General features: G+C 43.7%; 1 protein-coding gene across 2 annotated transcripts in view; it reads right to left on the reverse strand.

The window, feature by feature from the left end:
• LOC129834316 (bifunctional glutamate/proline--tRNA ligase-like) overlaps nucleotides 1-15076 on the reverse strand; it is a 61975-nt gene that overhangs the window by 43574 nt on the left and 3325 nt on the right. For both annotated transcript variants that reach the window (XM_055899191.1, XM_055899190.1), the window contains exons 2-9: nucleotides 10372-10456; nucleotides 10015-10114; nucleotides 9137-9293; nucleotides 5833-5978; nucleotides 5529-5617; nucleotides 5267-5393; nucleotides 2780-2972; nucleotides 2413-2584 (exon numbers count right to left, since the gene is read on the reverse strand). In XM_055899191.1, the coding sequence (XP_055755166.1) occupies nucleotides 2413-2584; nucleotides 2780-2972; nucleotides 5267-5393; nucleotides 5529-5617; nucleotides 5833-5978; nucleotides 9137-9293; nucleotides 10015-10114; nucleotides 10372-10456 (1069 nt within the window). The remainder of the gene's footprint in view (nucleotides 1-2412; nucleotides 2585-2779; nucleotides 2973-5266; nucleotides 5394-5528; nucleotides 5618-5832; nucleotides 5979-9136; nucleotides 9294-10014; nucleotides 10115-10371; nucleotides 10457-15076) is intronic.

Genomic DNA, 15076 nt, shown 5'->3' on the forward strand with positions numbered 1-15076 from the left:
GTTGCTCCTGGATTTAGCTTTTCTCACTGACCTAAATGAAATGCTTAATGAATTGCAAGAAAAGGCAAACATGTAACCGACATGATCAGCTCTGTGAACACTTTTAAATGCAAATTACAACTGCTCACTAGAAAGCTGCAAGGTAAGGACCTGCACTTCTTTCAACACATGCATTCAGAGCTTGAACGTCAGGGCAAGGATACTGCACAGCTTGACAATGCACGTTACGTGGAGCAAGTCCAGAGTATCTTATCTGAGTTTGACAGTCGTTTCTCTGACTTTGCATCACTTGAGCCTATTGCCACTTATATGTGCTTTCCATTTGGCACAGACATACATGTGGAAGTCATTGCCTCCAAAATGGGATCACTTTTTCAGTTGGACACAACTATAGCAGAAACTGAATTTCTCACCATTCAAAATGACATTCAGCTGAAATCCAGGGCAGCCACTGAGATGAAGGAAGAGTTCTGGGGGCTACTGCAATAGGAGAAGTATCCCAACATAAGACGTGCTCTCAACTTATCAGCCCTTTTTGGATCAACCTACCTCTGTGAGTCTGCATTTTCTCACATGAAGATAATAAAGTCCAAGTACAGATCTACTATGACCGATGACCACCTTGTGGCCTGCATGAGACTTGCTGCTACAGCCCTGACTATGAAAAACTACTTGCCTCCACCCAATGCCAAAAAACACACTAAGGTAGGATATTAAATGAGTTGTACTTATTTGTGGAAAACATGTTTTTGGTCCACATTATATTTGGGTATCAAATAGGTATCAAATAGGTATCATAGCAGCAGGTCCATACTCAGTGGTGTGTCGCGTTTCATACATTTTGTTGGTTGGTTTAGGTTTAGAGACTGGTAGATCATCAGGATGGCAAATGAAAAAGTAGATCTCACGTCAAAGAAGGTTGGGCACACCTGCCCTAGACCCACTCCAATTCTCATACCGTCCCAACAGATCCACAGATGACGCAATCTCAATCACACTCCACACTGCCCTTTCCCATGACAAAAGGAACAGCCATGTGAGAATGCTATTCATTAACTACAGCTCAGCATTCAACACCATAGTGCCCTCAAAGCTCATCACTAAGCTAAGGACCCTGGGACTGAACACCTTCCTCTGCAACTGGATCCTGGACTTCCTGACGGGCCACCCCAGGAAGTAAGGGAGGAAACACATCTGCCACGCTGATCCTCAAGACTTGGGCCCCTCAGGGGTGCGTGCTTAGTCCACTCCTGTACTCCCTGTTCACCCACGACTGCATAGCCAAACACAACTCCAACACCATCATTAAGTTTGCTGATGACAACTGTGGTAGGCCTGGATATCGACAACAATGAGACAGCCTATAGGGAGGAGGTCAGAGACAACAACCTCTCCCTCAATGTGAGCAAGACAAAGGAGCTGATTGTGGACTGCAGGAAAAGGCAGGTTGAACAGGCCCCCATTAACATTGACAGGGCTGTAGTGGAGAGTGTCGGGAGCTTCAAGTTCCTTGAAGCATGGTCCAAACACACCAGGACAGTCGTGAAGAGGGCACGACAACGCCTATTCCCCCTCAAGAGATGGAAAATATTTGTCATTGGTCCCCAGAAAGTTCTACAGCTGCACCATCGAGAGCATCCTAAGCCGCCTGGTATGGCAACTGCTCAGCCTCCGACCGCAAGGCACTACAGAGGGTAGTGCATACGGCCCAGTACATCCCTGGGGCCAAGCTTCCTGCCATTCGGGACCTCTAAATCAGGCAGTGTCAGAGGAAGGCCCTAAAAATTGTCAAAGACTCCAGTCACCCAAGTCAAACTGTTCTATCCGCTACCTCATGATAAGCGTTACCGGAGCGCCAAGTCTAGGACCAAAAGGCTCTTTAACAGCTTCTACCCCCCCAAGCCATAAGACTGCTGAACAATTAATCAAATGGCCACCGGACTATTTACATTGACCCCCCACCATGTGTTTTTACACTGCTGCTATTCGCTGTTTATTATCTATGCAGTCACTTTACCCCTACCTGCATGTACAAATTACCTCGACTAACCTGTAACCCTGCACATTGACTCGGTACAAGTACCCCCTGTATATAAGCTCGTTATTTTATTGTGATACCTTTTACTTTAGTTTATTTGGTAAATATTTTCTTAGCTCTTTCTTGAACTGCATTGTTGGTTAAGGGCTTGTAAGTAAGCACTTCACAGGAAGGTCTACACATCTTGTTTTCAGCTCGTGACAAATAAAGTTTGATTTGATTATTTTGGTATTGCAAAACCTGTCCTTAAGACTTTATAAAAGATTTCAAAATCAACAGAAATCCTTTATTTGGTAGTGCATTAGGTTAAATAATTATAAAAAGTGCATTAATTTCATTTAAAAAAATGTTGGTAGCATGCCGTGTCCCCCTACCTGTAGGTGCTGCCAGTGCGGGGGTGGGGGGCATTCTTACAGCGGTAGAGGGTGGGGTCGCGCATGCAGCCATTGTTGGAGGCCATGTCGATCTTGGCCCGCATGCAGCACGTCTGGCCGTACTCCGTGCCCGCCTTCATCTCCTCCCACATCTTCAGGTTCTGCTCCACCGCTGGGGGAGAGCGAGAGAGGGGTGAACATGCAATGAGTGAAGACAACGAGTGTTGCGGTCATCATAATTACTTCCACATGCCCTGTGAATTTAAGCCATGTGGCTACAACTATCAAATCGTTTCAGATTTAACTGTGCCTACGAATTAAGGGTTATGTTGGAATTCAGCCATTGCTCCACTCCTATTCCCCTTACAGTTGCTGCGGTGGCGGGACTCGGTGCGCTGTTCCCTCGCCGCCCTCATCTGCTCTGGGGGCGTGTCGTCGATGTAGGCCTTGCCTTCCCTCAGCAGCTGCTCCGCCATGCCCTGGATGCGAGGGAAGTGGTCGCTGGTGTAGGTGAACTGGTCAGGCTTGATCTGCAGCATGGCCACGTCCTCCAGGATCACCTGTGATAAAACAGAGGGAACAGGTGGATAGAGTTGGCGTCCTCATGGCACGCCATGTCTTTTATCAGGCCAGTTACACTCAGAGATGGAAACACAAAAGTCTGTCTTTGGGCCAAGCAATTCTTACGGTGGAAACATGCCATTAGAGTCCAATTCCGAGTTGAAATAAACATGTGAAACGCACACTTTCAGATTGATGTCAATGGAGACTTGTACGAACATTTGAGTAAGGCACAAGGATCTCAGGTCAGAATGGCACTAGGGTTGGGCGATGTCAACCTTTGTCCTATTGTGATTATGGACTCAGAAAGCATTGATATATAATGGTATCACCTCTTAACGGCCAACCCCTCCCCCAAAACTCATCTAAAAACGCCAGTTGGCCTATTACCCAAAAACGAATGAACTGGATGAATCATAACGTTGTCGATAGCCTGGACAGAGGCTAAGTGCCGGCACATATGTTTTTATATTCCTTTGTGGTGGAGGAGCTTCTGGCTGAAACAGGTGTGTGTTTGTCTTAGTGGGGCGCACATGATGGAGCAGTGACAGTCTGGTAAGTAACGGGACTGCCTTAGGTTATACATCATGGGCTGGATAGAGGCAGTCTACTCTATTCAGAACTGGATAATAATTGCTTTATTTGCCTCATAAAATAGTAAATATACAATATTGTTTGTTCCATCTCTCAAAGCCGTGATTGAAAATAGCCTATTGGATTAGGCTATAAACTTCTTCGGGATCGGTGTCCCTTCAACGGGACGGTTGAGCCAACTTAGGCTAATGCAATTAGCATGAAGTCTGTAAGTAACAAGAACATTTCCCAGGACATAGACATATCTGATATTGGTAGAAAGCTTAAATTATTGTTAATTTAAAAAGCACTCTCCAATTTACAGAAGCTATTACAGTGAAATAATACCATGCTATTGTTTGAGGAGAGTGCACAATTTTGAACATGAAAAGTTAATAAACAAATTAGACACATTTGGGCAGTCTTGATAAAACATTTTGAACAGAAATGCAATGGTTCATTGGATCAGTCTAAAACGTTGCACATTCACACATTGTACCCGGGCTGGAATAATACATTATGGCCTTTCTCTTGCATTTCAAAGATCGTACAATTTTTTTTTTACAAAAGAACGCTTTTTTCCCCCCTCCATCGTATCATCTTTTACCAGATCTATTGTGTTATATTCTCCTACATTCCTTTCACATTTCCACAAACTAGAAAGTGTTTCCTTTCAAATAGTACTTAGAATATGCATATCTGTCATTTTAGGCATAAAAAAAAAAAAAAAAAAAAAAAGGGGCAGATCCTTAAGAGTTAACTTAACTTTTATGATGAGCCTAGCAGGAAGATAGGATATTGGCCATTTGGTTATCACCCTTGCATGCAGGGATTTTATCGGCCGCATTAATCATTTTTCTTAATAAGCTTAAACTTGAATAAACTTGGAATTTTATTTTTCTATAGGCTATTGATTTTGTTTGTTCTCGCTTATTATTAGTCCCATGGCTACTTTACGTTTTTAAGCTAGTCAAACAACAGATGGAACTCCGTTACATTCATTGTTTGATCAGGAGAAAGCCATGCATAAAAACGCTAAAAGCATAGCCTGTAGCCCAAAGTCAAATTAAGAGAGAAGAGAATATAGGCCACGTTTTTTAAAACAGCTAGAGAAAAGATAGTTAAAGAGTGTCCATTATAATTAAAAAAAATATTAAGTTTAGGCTATAGCCTAAGACTAATAATGCATCCGACAGCAGGGGAAAACTATATTTTCTGACTGGACATTTTGTGCTGCTTTGGTGGATTTCTCCGCTCCGTCTGGCCTACATTCTTCTCTTGCGTTCTCTAGCCTATAACATATTTATTGAAATAATAATTTCCCTATTTCTATTTGCTATAGCCTATGTGTGCTGCCCTGCTGTGCGCTACGAGACTCCGTTCTTTACTGCGCAGACCAATTCAAGTTCAAAATAGGCTAAACACTAAATGATCACCTGTCACACCACGATGTTGTCACCATCAACGAGGCTGTCAATCATCGTCGATGCTATCGGAATATCGCCCAACCCTAAATACCACCCTGTATCAGCATGGAGGAGATTTTCCCATGGTACTTTATTTATCTCGTTATATTGCCTCAAATGTGTAAGCAATTCTTCAACGTGCATGTAGACAGTATTTTTCACACTTGACGGTGTATAAATCAAGAGAAAATAACTGATATGAAACAATTTAGCTAACCAAACGAAAATAAAAAAAGGGACATTTGGGGGAACACCTTCTCAAAGTCCTCCTTCTCCTTCTCTGGGTTGGTGTCGTCGAAGCGCATGATGAGCTTGCCCTTGAAGGTCACCTGGTAGTGCTGGTTGAGCAGGGCAGCCTTGGCGTGGCCAATGTGCAGATACCTGAGAGAGAGGAATAGAAATAGTAATACAAGTAAAAGCTATACATTTCCCCTTTTTAAATGTTAAAAATACATTCTCCTGTTTGTTCCTACTGAACGCAACACTGTTGTTTTTCTGCCAAGTGGTGACACTCACCCGCTGGCCTCAGGGGGGAAGCGAACCACCACTTTCCCCATCTCGGCTCCCGGCAATTCAACAAACTTGCCCAAGTCCTGCTTCTTTTCCTGTTCCTCAGAGAGTAGGGACACAAGAGAGCAGGATACAGTCAGAGGGATGTGGGATTGCATGCATGCTTGATTTAAGTGTAAGTTTGTGTGAAGTGTGCAGATTTCAAACTAGGACTCCACTCTTTACATTGGATTTACAGACAGAAATACATTATTTCCAATACAAAGAGGAGACATACAGCGAGTTTACCTTTGGCAGTTGTGTTACTTACATCGGACTTGTGAGGAGGGGCCTTGCTGTTGGCATACTTGTTGCCCACTGCAGTAAAGGGCACCTGGGAGCCTAGGAAGGAAAACCAGCGAGCCACGTGAGAGAACGCCCCCGCCTGCTTCTGGATTGACTGCCACTCGTTGCTACCTGTACGGACACACGTGTGAGTGTGTAAGAGAGAAAGAGAGAGGGCGAGAACATACAACTGTCAAGTCCAAAATCAATGCCTAGCCTCGGCCCCTCAACATCAGATAGATGTTATCAATATAGCTCTGTGCATCTAGTACAAAGTGCATCTAAATAGTTTTAGTTTTTAGATGCACACTATGTATGTATGACTGTCTACACTGTCATGATGTTGCCCTGTTGGGTGAGGTTTATGACCCCCCCCCCCCCATAAATAACCTTTCCCCCTTTTCTCTCCACTCTACAGAACGGACTCTTGGAAAGCCCTGTGTTACCACAGAGAAAGTACGGTATCATCAAAAGGTTGGGAAATGGAACAATATTTCCCTTTCTCGACCTGTTGAAAGTGTCCGTTGGTACTTAAAGAATACGATGTCAGGTCAGTTGATGTCTGGAACATTATATATCTGATGATATGAAGACAAATTGTATCTTGGAAAATCAACACATTCTAGTTAGCAGATTTCACATGGAATTGTTGTGCAATTTAAATATGAAACTATTTGTGAGGAGGTTAAATGTGATTTTAGCTTCTAAATGAGAATTGTTTTCATAAGTAAACTTATGCTCACTCAGTGGCCATGCCCAAGTGAACAGGCATTGGTTGAGAACTATGAAACACACCCTTCTCTCCCCCAGTACAAAAGCCCGTTGACCGAAGTTAACCTCAGTTCCCGATGACATGAGGACTGGCGTCCATACGTTTAAAAGGGCTAATTTCAAATACAAAACTAAAGATATTAATTACTGTCCTAACATTTAAAAGGGAGTATTTCAACGTGGAGCTGACGATCACCGCGCAGAAATGGTTAATTTCAACTAGACCAGCCAGAATACAGTGAGAGCTAATTGTGGCAACTTGGTATGAACTTTGAATGATTATTCCCTAAAGAAGAAGTGATACCTCCCAGACGTTGAGTTATCAGATGCAGCTGTAAACATATGTGGCCTAAGAAAGGACAGAATCTCCTAATAACGACAGGGTACATTAACATATCCGCTCTACAACACTATGACCAGAAATATTCTTCAAAAAGGACAACGGCGATCTCTGCTTGGTAAACCAGTCTTCCATCTTCGACCCGAAGCGCAGCTCAGAGTAAATATATATATTGCATTTTCCTTTTCCGAATGAGCGGTTACTAGAATGCATAAGATTCTGTATTTACGGTATGATAGCTTCTCAAGGTCCGATAGAGACCCAATCCCTTTGTCTTCCCGCTCTTTCATTGAAACCCAACCCCCTTCCTTTGTGTAACTAGCCATCATATTGGGTTAGCCCACTAGGGGCTTTTCATGACAGATCATAAACTCAGCAAAAAAAAGAAAAGTCCTCTCACTGTCAACTGTGTATATTTTCAGCAAACTTAACATGTGTAAATATTTGTATGAACATAACAAGATTCAACAGACATAAACTGAACAAGTTCCACAGACTAACAGAAATAGAATAATGTGTCCCTGAACAAAGGGGGGTTCAAAATCAAAAGTTACAGTCAGTATCTGGTGTGGCCACCAGCTGCATTAAGTAATGCATTGCATCTCTTCCTCAAGGATTGCACCGGATTTACCAGTTCTTGCTGTGAGATGTTACCCCACTCTTCCACCAAGGCACCTGCAAGTTCCCGGACATTTCTGGGGGGAATGGCCCTAGCCCTCACCCTCTGATCCAACAGGTCCCAGACGTGCTCAATGGGATTGAGATCCGTGCTCTTCGCTGGCCATGGCAGAACACTGACATTCCTGTCTTGCAGGAAATCACGCACAGAACGAGCAGTATGGCTGGTGACATTGTCATGCTGGAGGGTCATGTCAGGATGAGCCTGCAGGAAGGGTACCACATGAGGGAGGAGGATGTCTTCCCTGTAACGCACAGCATTGAGATTGCCTGCAATGACAACAAGCTCAGTCCGATGACACACTGCCCCAGACAACGACAGACCCTCCTCCTCCAAATCGATCCCGCTCCAGAGTACAGGCCTCAGTGTAATGCTCATTCCTACGACGATAAACGCGAATCCGACCATCACCCCTGGTGAAACAAAACCGCCACTCGTCAGTGAAGAGCACTTTTTACCAGTCCTGTCTGGTCAAGCGACGGTGGGTTTGTGCCCATAGGCGACATTGTTGCCGGTGATGTCTGGTGAGGACCTGCCTTACAACAGGCCTACAAGCCCTCAGTCTAGCCTCTCTCAGCCTATTGCAGACAGTCTGAGCACTGATGGAGGGATTGTGCGTTCCTGGTGTAACTCGTGCAGTTGTTGTTGCCATCCTGTACCTGTCCCGCAGGTTTGATGTTCAGATGTACCGATCCTGTGCAGGTGTTGTTACAAGTGGTCTGCCACTGCGAGGACGATCAGCTGTCCGTCCTGTCTCCCTGTAGCGCTGTCTTAGGCATCTCACAGTACGGACATTGCAATTTATTGCCCTGGCCACATTGGCAGTCCTCATGCCTCCTTGAAGCATACCTAAGGCAAGTTCACGCAGATGAGCAAGGACCCTGGGCATCTTTCTTTTGGAGTCAGTAGAAAGGCCTCTTCAGTGTCCTAAGTTTTCATAACTGTGACCTTAATTGCCTACCGTCTGTAAGCTGGTAGTGTCTTAACGACCATTCCACAGGTCATGGAAATCATGGAAAACAGTGTTTAAACCCTTTACAATGAAGATCTGTGTGTGTAATTCTGTGTGATTCTGTGTGATTATTTAGGTATTTAGTAGATAAATAATTAAGCCAATTTGTGTATTGCTGATTCAACTTGTTAGCCAGGGTTCGTTCAGATAACCAAGTACTTACAACAATCAGAATGAGACCAATCAAGGTGACAATTAATAATTGACTGCAATTGATAAAAAAAGATCTTCAGATCTTTAAGAGAGTGAATTCGGGAGATAACCGCTCTATATTACTTAAAGCTTCCGTGGTGCCCTAGGTTATTAATGGTTTAATTGTTACATGGTTTAATTAAATCACGTAATCAATTAAACGTTAGGTAATCGATTTGATAAAATTGCATGTCATATAATTGAATCATAGTCAGAGACAAGACAACACCCCATCCATCTTTGGTTATATAGTTAGACGCCCACTAGGGTCAGCTGGGTCACTGGGACTGACTGACCTTTGAGCGCGGCCCACACACAGAGGTCGGCCAGAGTCAGGCTGTGGCCCACCAGGAATGTGCGCAGAGCCAAGGCCTTGTCCAGCTCCTCCAGGGCTGTAGCTAGGCCCGACTGTCCACACACGCGCCGCGTACTGAACTCCAGCCAGTGGTCCACCTGGAGAGAGACAGAGGAGGGGATGAAGGGGAGGGTATTGAAAAAGAGACAGGTTGAGCAATAGTAAGGAGGGGAGGGGACCGAATGGCACACAATCTGAAATGCCTTGGATATAGCTGCATCGCAACTGATAAGGCTCAAGTAATAATAAGTTGATCCTTTAAATAGCAGTGAATGGCTGAATTAATTAATTTAGTGAGGGCCTCCCAAGTGATGCAGCGGTCTAAGACACTGCATCGCAGTGCTAGCTGCGTTACTACAGATCCTTGTTCGATACCGGGCTGTGTCTCAGCCGGCCGTGACTGGGAGACTCATGATGCGACACACAATTGGCCCAGCGTCGTCTGGGTTAGGGGAGGGATGTCCCTGTTCCATCGCGCTCTAGTAATTCCTGTGGCGGGCCGGGCGCATGCACGCTGACATGGTCGCCAGGTGTACGGTATTTCCTCCGACACATTGGTGTGGCTGGCTTCTGGGTTGTGTGTGCATTGTGTCAAGAAGCAGTGCGGCTTGGTGGGTTTCTGTTTCTGGACTACCAATTGGATATGATAGAAATTAAGGAGAAAAAGGGGGTTACATTTTTTTATAAATATATTTAGTGGGGCCTCCAAGCTCTGAGTTGACTAGCCATAACACAGCGAGAGCTAAAGCTAATAATGCTGGGTAAATCTTGGGCAAGCCCAAGCACTTGGGAATCAGTGTGGCAATGCTAGTCTATCACCTCAGTTTGTTCCAGCATGTTGGAGCCGTACAAGCTCAGAGTGGGAGTCACACGGGCAAGGTAGCGAGTGATGGAGTTCACGTCGCTGAACTGCACTGACCTGAGGGAGAGAAGGGGAGAATAACCACTGTCAGCCAGACAAAAAGCTTGATCATTGCACAGTCAGTGCCTTATAAAACATTCTTATATAAGCCAAGCCACTATTGGTACTTTTGCAAAACACTAAACAGTGTCAAGTAGCTGAAACTAAAATGTAACAAATCTTTTACTCTCTCTTCACACATCAATGACACATTGTCATGAGAACATTTGTGAAGAAAAAGCCATTGCTAGGTGTTGTGGTTGTTGTGTACTCACTCTGAGACACGGAGCTTGTTGTCTTTGCCCTCATCCACAGACAGGTTCACGCTGCCCTTCACATGCTCAGCTGCCAACAGCGCCCCTGCAGGCAAAGAAAGTAATCACAATGTAATTGGAAACTAAAAGACCTCACCCGTCCTATCATGCATCCATTACTTGACAGAGTTCCCTAAATATAAAGTGGAAAGTGTGTGTGTTGATTTCATAACCCTTAGTTACCAACTAGCCAGGGGGCACCCCAGAGACTAAACAAGTTCCAAAACACACAGAACATTATGTTCTCACATTGTTGTGCGCCAGACAATGATGACACCCAAAGCCAATATGTGACACGTTTCAAGAAGTCACTACTTGACAGGAGAGGCATGAGTGTTTTTTGGGGCAGAAATGCCTTCTGGAACATGTTAACTTTCATGATCCTTCATAACACACTTGTATGGCATCTATAAATACAATTGTTCAATTACGAGCCTAGTTGGTTTAGTCACAGAAAAGGACAGGAACCTTCCCGATAGCCATGACTGGCTGTGCTAATGGATAGGCTGGACATGCCTAGAGATGAGTTCGGATTGGTCTGCCATGTAGCTCGCTTCTGTCTATAACCAGTGATGCAAACTTAGCAATTTTGTTGCTAGATTTAGCAACTTTCCAGACTACCCTGGCAACTTATTTTTCAAACAGCACCTAACAACAAATGTAGCTACTTAAAAAATATATATATTTTGAACTTTTAGCAACTTTTGAAAAGTGACTCAAATGCTAAAATGCATGCATTTTCCCTCTAAATGACACAAACGATTTTCTCTGTCACACAATCAGTCACAACACACGTGCCTGGCTGCAAAAGTGCATTGTGAGTGACGTCAGCATCAGGCGCTCAGCTCGTGCACAGCCAGCAGCAGGCCAGCAGCAATTTCAGCAAACTGCAAATCATTGTTGGCTGACTGCAGCAGTAGCAGTACAGGTTCGACGAGCCAAACCCAATGAACATAGTTGGTCACGAATGTTTGATCTTGAAGAGAACTTACAACATCAATCAACATGTCTCAATCAAAATTGTACAGCCAGAAGTACAGAAAAGAGTGGAAGTCTGTACCTGAACAAATGTCAAATCATATTTTTTGCCGAGATGGCCAGCCAATTTGAGTAACGTTATTGTGTATTCTACGTAATGACGCAGTTTCACGTTATCACGCAATGACATCACAACGTCATTTAGCAAGTTTTAGCAACCTGCCTCTAGCAACTTACCCTGAAAATGAGTTGGCAACACTGTCTATAACATTAGCTGCTCAGGATGTGTAGACAATCCTTGCTACCGCAGCTTTTTTGAAAAATATAACGTTAGCCATGGAAAACTGCAAAAGTGTTGCTACTGCGCTCAACATTGCTGCCCGGAAAAGACACGCTGCTGTGAAGTATTCATCCATGTATATGGGTAAGAGTCTAACCACATTTTCAGATATTATGCGTTTCTAATTTTGTCAGAAAGTTGTTTTCCTTGCAAGTTAAAGCGTACTGTTAGCAAGCTAGCGAACGTTAGCTTGCTGGCTCGCTAGCTAACATTACATGATCTAGTAGTCATTATTTGTATCTCAAGAATCCATTTGCATTGCTAGTTATAGCCTAATGTTAGCTAGCTAGTTAACATTGAACCTAGTTAGTTAACTTTAGCTACGTGCAGATTCATACTCCAGAGTTACATGCATGGTGGCTAGCTATGACAATGCGTTCGTACTGTAGGTATGGGTTAGGATTGTGGTTTACTGTTTAGCTACCTACCTACCTGTCTACACCTACTTAATAGGTGTAGACAAAGAGCTCTCCAGTAGGCGTACCAAAACATTCAAGGGCCATTTTATCAAAAGGAGGGTTACAAGTTTATTACCTTTCAAATCAGAATTACTTTCCCATTGTTCCTCAACTGCAGCTTATGATATACCATTTTGTTGATCTGAATCTACTTTTACCCAATGTAAAAAAAATAAAAAAAATAAACATGATTTCAAATGTTACTACATAAGACCGAATTGAGGCGGTCGGACTAATTGATAAATGTCTGTCAACTAGGGCCGGGACAATACCAGTATCACGATTCTCGTAAATATCAAGGCAAGGAAACAAAACACGAAGCAGAACTGACTTCTTGATGAAAAACAACCCTAAATGTTGGAAACAAACATGATTATGATATCATCCAGAATGCTTGTGTTTGGCATTTTAGACTAGCTAGTATGCATAATGCATACTTAATAAACTTGCCAAACTTGTTCACGGTTGTTTTTGTGTACTCAACAGCTTTGAACTGTGAATAACTTCCCATCAAAAATTCTGATTGGAATGCATAAACCAGTTAAAGTATTTCCAGCTGGTCTCTTACGTCGTTTGCATCAGCAAGTTATTATTGCAAACGTCATGACAGCAACTATCCAAAGCAAAATATAGACTCAAATCAAACTGTATTTGTCACATGTGAATTCAACAGGTGTAGACCTTACCGTGAAATGGTTACTAACAAGCTTAACCAACAATGCCATTAAGAAAATATTTACTAACTAAAGTTAAAAAATAAGAGTAACGAGGCTATATACAGGGGGTAACGAATCAATGTGCGGGGCCACAGGTTAGTCAAGGTAATTGATGTAATATGTACAGTACCAGTTAAAAGTTTGGACACCTACTCATTCAAGGGTATTTATTTTTTTATATTTTATACATTGTAGAATAATAGTGAAGACAAACTATGATATAACACACATGGAATCATGTGTCCAAACGTATGACTGGTACTGTACATGTAGATATTCACTAAAAACCTATGCATAGATAAAAAAACAGCGAGATAGTCAACGCAGATAGTCCGGATAGCCATTCGATTAGCAGTCTCATGGCTTGGGGGTAGAAGCTGTTAAGCCTTCTGGACCTAGACTTGGCACTCTGGTATCGCTTGCCATGCGGTAGCAGAGAGAACAGTCTATGATTACGGTGGCTGGATCATCTTGAACCATGTGTGAAAATGACTTAAGATGCAGCCATCTGGCCTCCCGGGTGGCGCAGTGGTCTAGGGCACTGCATCGCAGTGCTAACTGCGCCATCAGAGTCTCTGGGTTCGCGCCCAGGCTCTGTCGCAGCCGGCCGCGACCGGGAGGTCCGTGGGGCGACGCACAATTGGCATAGCGTCGTCCGGGGTAGGGAGGGTTTGGCCGGTAGGGATATCCTTGTCTCATCGCGCTCCAGCGACTCCTGTGGCGGGCCGGGCGCAGTGCGCGCCAACCAAGGGGGCCAGGTACATGGTGTTTCCTCCGACACATTGGTGCGGCTGGCTTCCGGGTTGGAGGCGCACTGTGTTAAGAAGCAGTACGGCTGGTTGGGTTGTGCTTCGGAGGACGCATGGCTTTCGACCTTCGTCTCTCCCGAGCCCGTACGGGAGTTGTAGCGATGAGACAAGGTAGTAATTACTAGCGATTGGATACCACGAAAATTGGGGAGAAAATGGGATAAAAAATTTATAACAAAAAAAAAAAAAAAAAAAAAAAGATGCAGCCATCTTATGACCTTGCAAGACACATTTCGCAAAATGTTTTAATTAGCCAGATAGCCATTTACTCACCAAATATGCACCTGAGGTACCTACAGTTGAGGTCGGAAGTTTACATATACTTAGGTTGGAGTCATTAAAACTTGTTTTTCAACCATTCCACAAATTACTTGTTAACAAACTATAGTTTTGGCAAGTCGGTTAGGACATCTACTTTGTGCATGACACAAGTCATTTTTCCAACAATTGTTTACAGACAGATTATTTCACTTATAATTCACTGTATCACAATTCCAGTGGGTCAGAAGTTTACATACACTAAGTTGACTGTACCTTTAAACAGCTTGGAAAATTCCACAAAATTATGTCATGGCTCTAGAAACTTCTGATAGGCTAATTGACATAAGTTGAGTCAATTGGAAGTGTACCTGTGGATGTATTAAGGCCTACCTTCAAACTCAGTGCATCTTGGCTTGACATCATGGGACAATCACAAGAAATCAGCCAAGACCTCAGAAAAAAAATTGTAGACCTCCACAACTCTGGTTCATCCTTGGGAGAAATTTCCAAATGCCTGAAGGTACCACGTTCATCTGTACAAACAATAGTACGCAAGTATAAACACCAAGGGACCACGCAGCCATCATACAGCTCAGGAAGGAGACACATTCTGTCTCCTAGAGATGAACGTACTTGGTGCGAAAAGTGCAAATCAATCCCAGAACAACAGCAAAGGACATTGTGAAGATGCTGGAGGAAACAGGTACAAAAGTATCTATATCCACAGTAAAACGAATCCTATATCGACTTAACCTGAAAGGCCGCTGAGCAAGGAAGAAGCCACTGCTCCAAAACCGCCATAAAAAAGCCAGACTACGGTTTGCAACTGCACATGGGGACAAAGATCGTACTTTTTGGAGAGATGTCATCTGCTCTGATGTAACAAAAATAGAACTGTTTGGACATAATGACCATCATTATGTTTGGAGGAAAAAAGGGGGACGCTTGCAAGCTGAAGAACACCATCCTAACCGTGAAGCACGGGGGTGGCAGCATCATGTTGTGGAGGTGCTTTGCTGCAGGAGGGACTGGTGCACGTCACAAAATAGATGGCATCATCAGGAAGGAAAATTGTGGATATATTGAAGCAACATCTCAAGACAT

This window comes from Salvelinus fontinalis, chromosome 35 (genome assembly GCF_029448725.1).
Source record: "Salvelinus fontinalis isolate EN_2023a chromosome 35, ASM2944872v1, whole genome shotgun sequence".
In the NCBI taxonomy this organism is placed as follows: Eukaryota; Metazoa; Chordata; class Actinopteri; order Salmoniformes; family Salmonidae; genus Salvelinus; species Salvelinus fontinalis.